This window comes from Glandiceps talaboti, chromosome 9 (genome assembly GCF_964340395.1).
Source record: "Glandiceps talaboti chromosome 9, keGlaTala1.1, whole genome shotgun sequence".
NCBI classification, from domain to species: Eukaryota; Metazoa; Hemichordata; class Enteropneusta; family Spengelidae; genus Glandiceps; species Glandiceps talaboti.
The window spans coordinates 24,779,589-24,793,234 of record NC_135557.1 but is presented as its reverse complement, the minus strand read 5'-3'; the positions used below and the strand labels follow the sequence as shown (position 1 = coordinate 24,793,234).

The 13,646-nt window shown below is 34.1% G+C and overlaps 1 protein-coding gene across 3 annotated transcripts in view; it reads right to left on the bottom strand.

Annotated features, from left to right (window-relative positions):
* LOC144439730 (cell adhesion molecule 3-like) overlaps window positions 1–12,930 on the bottom strand; it is a 45,399-nt gene extending 32,469 nt beyond the window's left edge. For all 3 annotated transcript variants that reach the window (XM_078128965.1, XM_078128966.1, XM_078128967.1), the window contains exons 1-4: window positions 12,709–12,930; window positions 11,447–11,821; window positions 10,195–10,539; window positions 9,674–9,934 (exon numbers count right to left, since the gene is read on the bottom strand). In XM_078128965.1, coding sequence (XP_077985091.1) covers window positions 9,674–9,934; window positions 10,195–10,539; window positions 11,447–11,821; window positions 12,709–12,766 — 1,039 coding nt within the window. In that variant the 5' untranslated portion in view covers window positions 12,767–12,930. The remainder of the gene's footprint in view (window positions 1–9,673; window positions 9,935–10,194; window positions 10,540–11,446; window positions 11,822–12,708) is intronic.
* Window positions 12,931–13,646: the final 716 nt, after the last annotated feature.

The following is a 13,646-nucleotide window of genomic DNA, read 5'->3' as shown; positions in this document are numbered from 1 at the left end:
TTAAGTCAAATTCTTTAAAAATGTCTTGATATTTAAACCTTATAGTACTAATATGTTATATTATGGAGAACAGTGTGCCCTGGTAAGCCAATTTGACGCGCCACTGACGCACCAATATTTGGTGTTCCCCTATCTCTTAAATTACATGGTGAATCACAAGAAATCTCAGTTTTTATCATTTTGACTCGCAACAACAAAATTTGGCTATCATACAGAGGGCACACTGATAGAGAATGTCATCCTGTTGCTTTAAAGTTAAAGCTTTTGGAGAGAGATATGTAAATGACTAAGATTGCAGAGGTACTTAAATTTTAATTTGATTTAATAAGGCACACTAAATCATATCAGTTTCTTAAGTAGTAACACAAGCATGAGTGAGGGACACATGAATTTCAGATCAACTTTTGATCTTAAGTATTCTAACATACACAAGTAAGCAATCAAGATGATTTTTGCTTTATTTGTATCAACAATTTGATATTGTGTTGGTGTGCAATTAAAAAACTAATATATAAGTTCTGCCAGTGCTACACACTGTACTGTTTATCATATGTACATTTTGCAGACTATAAAACAGATATACTAAGCTTGGATCAAAAATGATCCTGTTCAGCCTTGGCCTTGTAAATTCACACTTCAAAGATTATGCATATGTTTGTATGTATTTCTGCTTAATTCTCAAGTGTTGGAACACAACTGCATTTCTTCTGGACTGAAAAAAAAATTTAAAAATAATGTTATGCATCTACTTTGAGCAAGAAAATTATATTGAAAACAAAACAAACATATAATTTATCTCTCAAATGATATAATTGTGTCAATACTAATTTCTGTAATGACAAGCCAATAAACAAGTTATGTTTCCAAAACTTATCAATTATGATATCAATCAATCATAATAGTGTGGAATTTTTATTCTGGTAGATTGTTCATGTATGATTGGATGTTTGACCAATATTTTGATTTCTTTCAACTGTACATGAGCCAATAAAAACAGCTATTGAATTTTTTTAAAAAACTGAATCTATCTTAAGATTGCAAATTATAATGAATATCATAAACTGCTTACCTGTTATTTTCTCCACGGTTCCCACACTATTCAGTGCATATATGAGATGGTTATAACACCACAAAATACCATTATCAATATTATAATTGATGAAGGAGAAACAGTAGGGCCAGCTGATGCTGTACATATTAAACCGAAAACGCAATGACTCAATAGGTGTGGTCATTACATTAATCTGTCAAAATCTCTGCAAGACGTGAATGGTTCTCAGGATATCTCATGTGAAATTGGCATCTAATGACTTTGAGTATGAGTGCAAATAATGCAAAGAAAATACATGGCATGCTTGGATGTGGAGCAATTAATGGGTGTGGTGGCAAGCATTACTCACAAAGAGTTTGTCTCATATTTTTAAAATGATTACTATTTACATGAACAAACACTTCTTCCCAGAATACAAGCAATAATACTATCCTCTGAATTTAAATTTCTGCTTAAACAGTTCACAGTTCAGCTTTATGATATTTAACATGGTTTATATTGGGTTTCTTTGGTCCACTGTATTTAATTTTAATGACTTTATTCGATATCCTTTCAAGTTCTCATCAGTCAATTGATCTAAATCCCTGATTAGTCTGAGATTCTGAGTCTGAAACTTGCTTCATTCAAGTTCATATAATTGATTGTATTACTCATACATCTGTAACAATCCCTTTCCTATTTGATGATATATGTAATGATGTATACAATGTACAATACATTAGTCTAGTGCTATCTGTAGCATTCAATCTCAAGATCTTTCTTTACCTTCTCACTGAGCTATGCAGGATGAATGATGAAGAGATGAATTGATACCATGTGTAGCATTGGATAGCATCAGCTAGCATGATTTGATAATGTGGGTAACATCAGGTTGCATGATTTGATACCATGGGTAGCATTGGGTAGCATCAGGTAGCATGATTCGATAATGTGGGTAGCATTGGATAGTATCAAGTAGCATGATTCGATAATGTGGGTAGCATTGGATAGCATCAGGTAGCATGATTCGATAATGTGGGTAACATCAGATTGCATGATTCGATAATGTGGGTAACATCAGGTTGCATGATTCGATAATGTGGGTAACATCAGGTTGCATGATTTGATAATGTGGGTAACATCAGGTTGCATGATTCGATAATGTGGGTAACATCAGGTTGCATGATTCGATAATATGGGTAACATCAGGTTGCATGATTCGATACCATGGGTAGAGAATTGGGTAACACTAGATTGACATGCATGTGGTATTAAAGTGAATTTATAATTAAAAAGCTTGAGTGTTTTGATTCCACTTTGAAACACTAAAAATGATCATTTCTAACTTGCTGCATTGAGTGCCTTGTGTGAGACTCTCTGGAAAAGAACTGGCTAACAAAACATAACCATTAATTGTCATTGAAGGCATAATAAATAGATTTCATGTTATATTTGCATAACAATAGATATATACAAGTGTGCTACATGATCAATGAGGTCAGGAGCGCAGTCTATAACTTTGGTATATGTGGAAGCTTGTAGGGTGACCTCTCACTCCAACATTGAAAATACTGAATATCATATATTGACATACTATAAATAAATTGCTTCAAAACATTCATACATTCACTACAATTGTACAATACTATTATAATTTATAGGTGATAATAGCTGAAATTATAAATGTTTGAGTTAATGTACATTTTTATACAGTGTTTTATTTAAGGGCGGTAAGTAGGTAAAATCTACCGGGGTTCCCACATCATTTTACCGGGGTTCCCCACCAAAATTATGATACATTGCATGGGAAGCACTACCAGTTTTACCTCTTTCCCCATTTCTGTTACTGGGGTTCCCAAACCTTAGCAAAAACACTGTTATAGTCTAGTTCCTATACAGTATTGTTATGATTTATACCTTCACTCAGTGTAAAAATGATATTCTGGATGTAAACTGAAGTTTAAAAACCACAGTTAACATCAAGACTAACATTTTTTACACTATTGTACTTTGTCTGGATCCATTAATTCTTCATGTTTGAACTGTAATACATAATTTCTATGTGATAAATTATGGATATAACATAATCTTATTTCAGACATTTACTTTTTAATGTGATAAAATAACTGAGATTAATCAGCTGTATATGGTTACACCTTTGTAATTGATAGTATGTTTGACTAACAAATCCAACTCAACAAACAGCTAGGACTTAGTAAAATAAGACTCAGTCAGTGTTCTTATCACCAAACTAAATGGGGCTGTCTAGTAATAAGGTGCATTTCCTCTAAGATTTAGTAGAAAGTTGTTGTCAATATGTACAGATGTAAATCATTAGTACAATGGTTGCTAGACGGCAGAATAAAAGACAGATTTTAGATGAATACCGTATTACCATGTAACTGAGTTTTTTGTTTACAGGCATTTATATTGTATATTCTATATCTTGGTGAAATGTGAGTACTCATTAGCTGCAAGACATAGGACGTGACCAGAATCAAATTTGTGAAATACAAATAAAACATTTGTTTGTGTTCAGTGGAAATAGTTAAAATTAAGTGTGTGCTCCACCTTTGCCTGAAGGTAACTGTGTAATGTACAGATGTCTGGCCTGACAACATCACTTCTTATCTTGTATAAATTGGAAGTTAGTGATTTTACTCATGTAGCAAATTATTCTGTATGTTATAGTCAGTTGATGGTTATAGTAACAAATTAACAACCTTATTTTTTTAATTTTAATCTAATGATAATATTCACATTTCCTGGAAAAATACTTTATGGTGACAGAAATAGTACTTGTATGGCTGCCTTTAGCAAGGCCATGTCAACTCCTTCTTTCCTAGAAACTTACATCAGCTAGTATTTGTATTTATATGGCTGCCTTTAGCAAGGCTGTGTCAATTCCTTCTTTCCTGGAAACTTACATCAGCTAGTATTTGTATGGCTGCCTTTAGAAAGGCTGTGTCAATTCCTTCTTTCCTGGAAACTACATTAATTTAGCTAGTATCGAAAGAGTACAAATAAAGTATTATGAAATAGTAAATAAAGGATGTTACCATTGTGTAGAAAATGTGACTTGCCTTCATGAATAACTTTATAAAACAACACAGGAAGGTTTCAATGCAATCAATAACTGACAGTAAGTTGGAACAATTTTCATTTTTATCATTTTCAGGAAATATTCAATAAAAAAAATAACAGTATGGGACACCATAAGTCATATTGTTGTCAAACAATAGTTCATCATACATGTAATGGGATATTATATCGAGTTGTTGGCCCATATCTCCGGAACAGGTGAACGGATTTTCATCAGGTTTGAAACAGAGAATTTGTCTTTCTATAATGAGAGTGGGGAATGACAAACATTTCCAACTTTTCACTTCCTTAATTTTCACTTGAAATACCTAGTAGTAATCCAAGTTGTACAGGTAGTAAATCAATGGAACACTATCTCACTAATTCTTTAAAATTGCAGATACATATTTTCCAGACTAAACATATCCTTATGCAGAGGTCACACTTTAGTTGAGTTCATACTAGAAAGGATATATACTCTAAATTTAGTGATGTCGTCATTCTTTATATTAATTAATATTTAAACCAGGAACTAGACTGAACTCTGACATTAACTGGTGCAAGTACGAGTACAAGCTGTCACTGTTAACTTATACTGTGTGTGGGTTAGATTGCAAATTTATGATAATATTTTGTCTGTTGCATACCAGTTGTTCTTGTGAACGGATGTCACTATGATGAGTCAATTCACTGGAAATCTATTGTTGTCAATACTATTTAAACCAGGAACTAGATTAGTCTAAGTGCTATCGATGACGTCAAATCTTGGGGTGATATGATACCACAGGACTGAAGTTTAACTAAGCTAGAACCAGACTGAATTCTAGAGATATGTATGACGTCAAATCTTGAGGTGATATGATAGTATACCACAGGACTGAGGTAGATCTAAGCTAGGACCAGGCTGAACTCTAGAGATATGTTTTGTCATAATTACAAGGTGTGGATTAGATTTAAGATAATGACTTGTTTATTTTATCAGTCTTATACCAGTTGTTTCTTGGTACTCCTATCTGGAACATTAGCTCACAGATGATGTATTTATGTATTCATCACTCATTAAAGTCTACTGGTTGGATTTATGCCAGGATATTAGTTTAAATGATGTCATATATGTCATGTATACTGTTGACAGTGTTGCTGTGGATGACTGGACTTTGCTGTCAGTGTTTCTGTGGATGCCAGGATGTTTGTTCACTCTTTGTACACCTTTCCGACAAACATATTTCTCATCACACAAACCCTACTTGTCAGTCAGATTTGTCATTTTAACATTTTAAAAAGGGGGGGGGGGGGCTATAATTAGTTTATTAATTTGACCATGACATTGTGGATTTACTTGGGGATCTTTGCATGGTTTTTAAACTTTGTAAAGAGTACATTACCCAACAGTATTGTGTTACAACCTAGTCTGGAAACCCACATGGTCTGTGACACCCCCCCCCCCCCACCACACACACACACACACACACACACATACTTTTCAGATCAAACTAATAATATTAACAATAATATGCCGACAGACAACCTTGATACCACTATTAAAATATGGTTCAGGAAACAGAATGATTTATAATCTTTGGAAACAACTGTTGTGCATATGTTGATGTTAATGTTGATAATTAGACCAGCTGTTGGATGTATCTGTCACGATCACATATTTAATACTCCCAAACCCAACACATACATTAGTCTTGTAAGATTCACAGCTGTTTGACTTGCCAATGTAACAGATAATAAATCATGTGACATAAACAGTTGATCACATGACAAAACATATATCATCTTGTTTGTATGAGTAACAGCTAGGTTTTTGTAACCCTGTGCAATACATGCCCTAACTAGCTTACATTAGCCTAATCTGCATTTCTTTGTCAAGTTCATGTATGATTAATTTAGCTACTGTTTGAGAAGAACAGAATACACTATTTAACTTGGCCCTGTATCAAATGTAATGTAAACAATGGCATCCTACAACAGTACAAACATGCTGTCTCATTTCCCATTAAATGTACATTCATTGTTATTTTTTAGCTGAAACCCAGGGATAGGTATTTATGAATCTGGTAAAACTTTCACTAACATGTATTAGTTTTACACCTAGGGTATGGCTAGGTAACTTGAATACAATATCTGTACAGCTTGTTAGATTTAGTACTGGTCATTGTTAGCACAGTTTCTATACCATTCACAGCATGTATAATCTAGGCATTTTCAGAGACATTCCCAAGAAACATGACAATACAGGAAACTACTATGTGTGGAACAATAGTTCTGTTGAAGACCAAGGATGATTAATTACTTGTTCCTATTGACACCTACAGCAAACCTGGTGTCATTTAGTGTATGTAAGCTGTGTTTGGCATAAATTTACATCTAATTAATGTCTCAGGTTTGGAGGCATGAAAACAAAATGGATTTTTAAAAAGGCATAGATTTGTATATCTTGTTCCATAAGTTTTTGGTGAGAAGCCCTATAAAATAGCTGGGGAACTCAGGTAGGTTTTACCATGGATGTATTATCTCCCCTAATACATCTATGGTTTTACCTCCTGACCAAATAGTTGGGGAACTTAGGTAGATTTGAACTGATAACTAGCCTTTGAAAATACTAAGCTACAGCCAAATAGTTGGGGAACGCTTGTTAAAACACAAGTGTAACCAAATAGTATTAGTTAGGGAATTCAGTAACTCACAAGTTTTTTAAAACACAAGTCTGACTAAACAGTATTAATTAGGGAAACTCTGGTACAGTACTCACTAGCTTTTTGAGGCACAAGTCTGACAAAATACTGAAATAGTTCAAAATTTACAGACATAAAGGGTAGAGTACAATGTCCAAAATTTTAACACCATTAGCACTACCTCATTATAATGCAAACACACCTTAGACTCATTGAGATAGAATGTGTCAACACACTGTGGCACCAAGGCACCAACACAGTTATGCAAATTAACCAACTTTGTTTTCACACACACACAAGAGGTATTTGTATGGCTTCATAGACTTGGTCTGATTCACAGGAAATAATTAGGTTAAAAAAAAGCTGTGGCATTTTTACAGCTGATTTAGTATTTTAATTACATCTAATTGTCATAAGTAAATCACTAATTAAGTTAGACTTTCTTTATAAATACATTCTCTGATTGGGATTACTGGTATCAACTGCACTTGACATAAATGAAATACCAACACTTCTCAAAATTCTGCAGTGTTTTGGTCTATTTTAAGGGACTGTAAATGAATTAGGCAATGGAGAATTCAGGTCAAAGTTCAAGTAGCTATTCTTGTTCAGTTTGAATTGTAGCTGGAATGATACATTGTATATTAATGGTGGTGATTAGAGTGACACAGTTTAGCAATGGATGTTATGACATCACAACAGACTAGAGAGTATTATGAAATGATTTTGAAAATCAAGGTGAACAATCTGGACTTCCAAGTGATCCTAATTTATAGATGGGTCCATGGAAGTAGAATTCATATTCTCTATATGTGTATCATTATGTTTGACTCTTGTGTACAGTATAACAGGCCCATTACAATCTAGGGTAGTACGACATTGGTGAAAACTTGGCAGAGTACGTAGAGCTTACCAATGCTACAGATCTTGACAATGACATGTGCAGAACATGTATCTTTCTTTCAAAGGTGTGTGAGTTTGGTACCAGTTTTCTAATGTTCATGGTCAAATTTGAACTCGCGTTTTAATAAAATTTCAAAATGTTTCAAACTGTGCAATGCTACTTCAAACTACAAGTGGTGTGACAAACAAAAGTCATGCAAACACTACACTGTTCACACAATGAGTGTTAAATGTCATGCCTATAATAATACACAGCTTAGTTTTGCTTGGAAAAATGTCACAAAATAAACCTTGTACGGTATTGTCATGGTTCATATTTCACTTACAATAACACAAAGCACAATTTTAGGTTAATTCAAAGTTTTCAACCTGTACAAGTAGAGGAGTTAAGAAAACACTTTATGCCTGGCTGAATATATACAATGTCTTATTCACATGAAACTTAGTCAGTAAATTTACTAAATCTGACAGCAGTTAGTCAGTGTGAATCTATTAAAATCTAATAACAGTTGAACCTGCAAGGCTTTAATAATAACCCTGTGTAATCAATCAAGTGTTTGACTGAATATGACATTATCTAGACTATTCATTTCCAGGCTAATTAGGGAAACTGATCAGGAAAAGAGTTAGAAAATTCAAACAGGAAATAGGTTCTATAACTATCTGAATTACACCTTAGGCATTATTGTTATCATTTCCTAATTTTCCGTTTCCTGCTTTGTTCTGGAATTCTGCTAGAGAGAGTTGTCAAGTGTAATTTTGTAAAGGGTTACTAGTCATCGGATGTAAGAAAGTCGGCCATGAGGTATATAGCCAAACAATGGTTTGACCAAGATATCTACAATAGGTTTCATTAGTGCTTACCAGTGTGCCCTCTAATGAGTCACCACATAGTAAGAGAGAGGGGAACACTAAATTTTGATGTGTCACGAGAAATTGTGAGTGTCAGTGGCATGTCAAGTTGGCTTAGAGGACACACTAGTGCTTATCAATCCTTTCATACAGTATATTTTTTACATTAAAGTCCATTGGTAAATGAAAGACGTGTTCCAAAGACGATCATGGTAAAATCCCTAACCCTACAACTTTATGTACATTACTTGGTGTGTTGTAGTAACATGTATACTTCAACCACCTGTTGCTATAGCTACAACAATTTGATGGAAAATTTTCAGTGTTATTTACAACAAAATGATACATTGCATTCAGATCTGATTGGATGGTATCTTAGCAACAACGAAACCAATCTGACCTCTAATTTAAGTTAAATTTAAATGTTAATATCTCAAAAAATCTCAACGTTTCATTCCACAAATTTGGAAATTATCTACATAGATCTACAAAATTTCATATTGTGTATGTAATAGATGGGAGTACATGATGTATATGGATACCATTATGTTATGATATACTACTACATGTATAGATTATTATGTAACTGTATCATCTGTGCTTTGTGGCTAGAACTTAGAAGGTGCAAATATTCACTGAAGTGAAAGTACAGGGAAAATGATCATAAATTCAAATAAAATGAAGAACAAACAAAATGGAATTATTTAGTCTCAGGAACAAGAGGCAGAATAGGGAGGTTGTTGTAAGCAACACAATCACACCTTACAAGACATACATACATACAGATAGGTACAAACTGAGAAGACATGCACACCGTGATGTCTGACATAAAAATCATGAATGGAAAAATTATAATTGATCCAAATCATGAAAATTTCCATTAATCTGAGATGAGAGACGATTTCAAGATTATTAATTGAATATTTTAAGGATGTAGTACAATTGTATGTCAGTAAATAACTAAATACATAGTATTTCCATGGCGATATCATGTTATTCTGTTGAAGTAACCATTTCTTTTATACAGGATATAACCGTATAGGATAGTTTGGGAATACGCAGGATGATAAAAAATGGTCAGACAAGACAACTGTAAATATTTAAAATTAGACACTGTACTCACAGGGTTTATTTAGTTCCAATCTCAAAGTATTAGGACTTCCAATACCATTGTCAGCTGTACATGATACATCAATTTTGTTGTTCTGATCGATGTCTTCGACTTGCCAGATTCGCCCTGAACCAGTTTGACCACCATCAATCTCACCATAGCTTACCCATGAATAGGTGATACTGTCTGGATTGGCTGTTGCTACACACTCCACATCAACCAAAGAATTGTCATGCCATTCAACAATGGCGATGGTATGGATCACAGGAGAATCTGGTAAATAAAATATATAACATTATACAAGGTGAATTACAAAAAATGTCTGCGTATTCACACAAACAATAATTATGTACCAAACAACAATTTTCAGACATTTCTGTTTGAAAATATTTTCCATCTTGTAAATACTTTTTAAAATTTCCTTCCAACAAAGCAATATGATACAAATTTGCATGTATCACATAAACAGTTTAGTTTTCAAAAAAAAGATTTCACAGTGAAGAAGTAATACAAGAATGTAAAAATGTACTTACGTTCAACATTCAACACTATTTGGTCACTTATTGGAGTAAAACTTTCGTGTTGGAATGAAGAACACTTCAGGTTTTTGCCATCATCTGATGAATTAAATGTGTGATTTAAAATACTGGTAGTATCATACAGTTTATTGTTTCCAGAGTTCTCAGTCGTTGTGGATGTACTTGAACTTGTAATGTCAGTAATATCCGTACGGTCATTTCGATCAATTATTTCCCAAATAAGTTCAGCAGCTGGGTTTCCACCAGTTGCTGTACAAGTGAATTCAAATGGTGACGTTTCACGTACAATCACTTCTTCATTTGAACTATAATCTTCAATATCTGGGACACTGGATTGTTCTGAAAACAAAATTGATGAATAACTGGTCACTGAAATTGACAAGATATTGAGATAACAAACAACCATAGATACAAAAAAAAAAAAGTCTTCAAATCAAACTGCATTCTAAAAATGATCATCATGTCATGAACAATCCTTAATCTATCCCTAAGAATGCCCCCACCAAATTTCAGCCTAATCTGCTCAGTACTTTTGGAAATATAGATTTTTGAAAAAAAGACACATTTTTAGCATTAATTTGCATATCACTGATGGGATCATGTCATGAACAATTCTTAATCTAAACACCTCTACGAACATTCAATCCAAATTTCAGATCGATCGGTTAAGTAGTTTTGGAGTTTAAGTATTTGGACCAAAAATCATGATTTTTTACCTGAACGACACACTTGTGGTAAGATCATTTTGATTTGAACAATTTCCCAACTTGACACCCAAGGTAATACACAAACCAAATGCCATGGCAATCGCTCCAGTGGTTTTTGACTTTAAGTTGTTCACACACACACACACACAAACTTTGCCATGTGTATAGCAGGACTGAACCTTATCAGTTCAGTTGTGCTAAAAATGTCAAACTACATTCCAAAAATACTATTTTAACTTAGTTAATAATATTATGTTCAATACATAAATTTAGACTGAGACTGAATAGGGCATATATACTTATTTTTGTTTTCAACCCTTTCATGCATCTTATAAAAACATGGTTCTCTGAGTCATTTTTGAATTTGTAATTAAGTGAACGCAATGACAGTTGTAAATTGTAGTCAGTCAGTCAGTAAAGACTTAACACTCACAAATTTGAGTACAGAAAAGGACAATGGCCATGCAATGTAAAACAATAGTACATTTGTACAGACACTGGGAACATACAATTATTGTAATAGTAAAGTTTATCCATACCTAAAACAACAAGTCTGGCATGGGGAGCTGAAGCTGCTTTTTCATCAAATGAATAACACTCATACAGTCCATCTTCAGCAAGACTAGCAGGACCGATGTTGAGTTTGAAGAAATCATTAGGTGAATTACTATCAACAGAATACGCTGACTCAAGATCTCGTGTTATAACACATGTGCCACTATAGTAACACTGTGCAACCCTGTTCCAAGTGTCACCATCATCTTCACTAATTTCCCAAAATATTGAATCATATAGATCATCATCGGCTTTCCAATTAACACTGCAGTTGAAGGATGCATATGCATCTTTTGATACATACACTGTATTTGTAGGACCAACTGTTGTTGTTGTCTGGGACTGGCAGTTATGGAAAACTGTACAGGAAAGAAAAGATATAACATTATTTTCAAAATATTATACATGTACATCCATTTCTGGTAGGTCAAATACAATAAGAAAGAGCTGTAAAGACATTGTATTTGTGAATTGTTTGGAAGGTTTATAAAAAAAATATTTGGTTTGAGACTAAAATAAGTTAAATGAATAATAACAGAATGCATGGCACCAAAGCACTTCAAGCTTTAATTCTGTGGCCCATCATCACCCCCCCACACACACACACACACACTGTACTGGTAGCTTTGGTGTAGTTATAAGAACATCAAAATGATAAACCTCACCCCACCCCCCACCCCCACCACACACACATGCATACTTTTCCAAGACAAGAGTAAATTGAATGTCCAGGCCACATGTACTCGAATCAATCTGTATGATTTAAAAAATATATATGTTGGTAAGTAAGTCTTATTCACCATATATATTTTTGTTTAAAATCATACAGATTGATTGAGTACCTGTGGACCAGGCTATGAATGATTTTGGAGCAAGTATTCGAGATTTTGCAGTGTACTGTGATTGGTATGGTAAAAATCAAGTATTATTGTAAACGTTTAGAGGCTTGGATATATAGTGATGAGTACATTGTATGTCTGTTATCCACACTGTACAAGTTTATGCAGATCAGGGGAAAACTCGGGCATTGGCACCGTGACGTTCTGTTTTATAATAAACACAAAAAATGGTACATACACAATCATTTTGAATTTACAAACAACCAACGTGACTCAAAGGCAGCATAACTAATGTCATTAGTACGTACATACTTGGGATATTACCGGGCTAAACTATACAAGTACACACCCTATAACAGTGTACAGTCACACACAACACGACGTAACATTCAAAATGTTTCACTTACCTGCCGACCAGGTGATCAGTATCGCCGCTGTAGCCACACGTAAATTCCTCACAATCATTTTAGATATGATGTTCTTGACAATAAATCCACCACAACACAAATAAGCAATTGGGTTATGTTTCTAGTATGCTGCCAATCCTGTAAAATAAACGTTATAATGCGCGTTTAAATTATGAACTGCCGGAGTCTGAGCACTAAGCCACACTAACCCTCGCTTGTTGAGTGACGTCAAAGTCCCATGATGCAAAGCGCACTGGCACTCCCAAATTTACATTTGTTTGGCTTCGTGAATGTTTACAACTGCATACAATGTACACGTACCTCTGTGACGAAAATTCAGGGTGTTTAGAACGTCTGTGATATGACTTCCTTTTCCTGATTCATACTCAAGTAATGCGGAAATGGTCTTGTTTCTGAACTTTACCTTCAAGTTATAGTTTCGTTCAATTGCGATCTGAAAGAAACCCACTGTGCAGCCCAACAGCACACGCCACCATTCAAACAATGGACAACAGCTACTTGTTACGTCATTATCACATGGTATTAATTACTAGTATACAATCGAATTTCAAATTCTTGTAACGGCATTTGCTTCGTAAAATTAAAACAAAACAGAGTTCTGTGATAAGTTTAACATAATGCATGACTGCTATTACTGAGTCTTATGAATGGAATTGCACTGTTTAGCAAAAACATCTAACGCATGTCTTTAAAGTCGTTCAATTCGAAAAGCTGTATGGTTCGGCGCTATAGAATTGTTTTGGAAGCCATGTACGGTGTGTGGCTATTCACGATAATTTGACATACGTACACCAGAAGACCATTACTTTTGTTGGTAGGGCCTAAGCACATGTGAAACAATAGACTAAATTGAAAATAAACTGGTCGCATCTTACAAATTGCATTGTGTATCTGGACTATATACAAACCTTCACGCG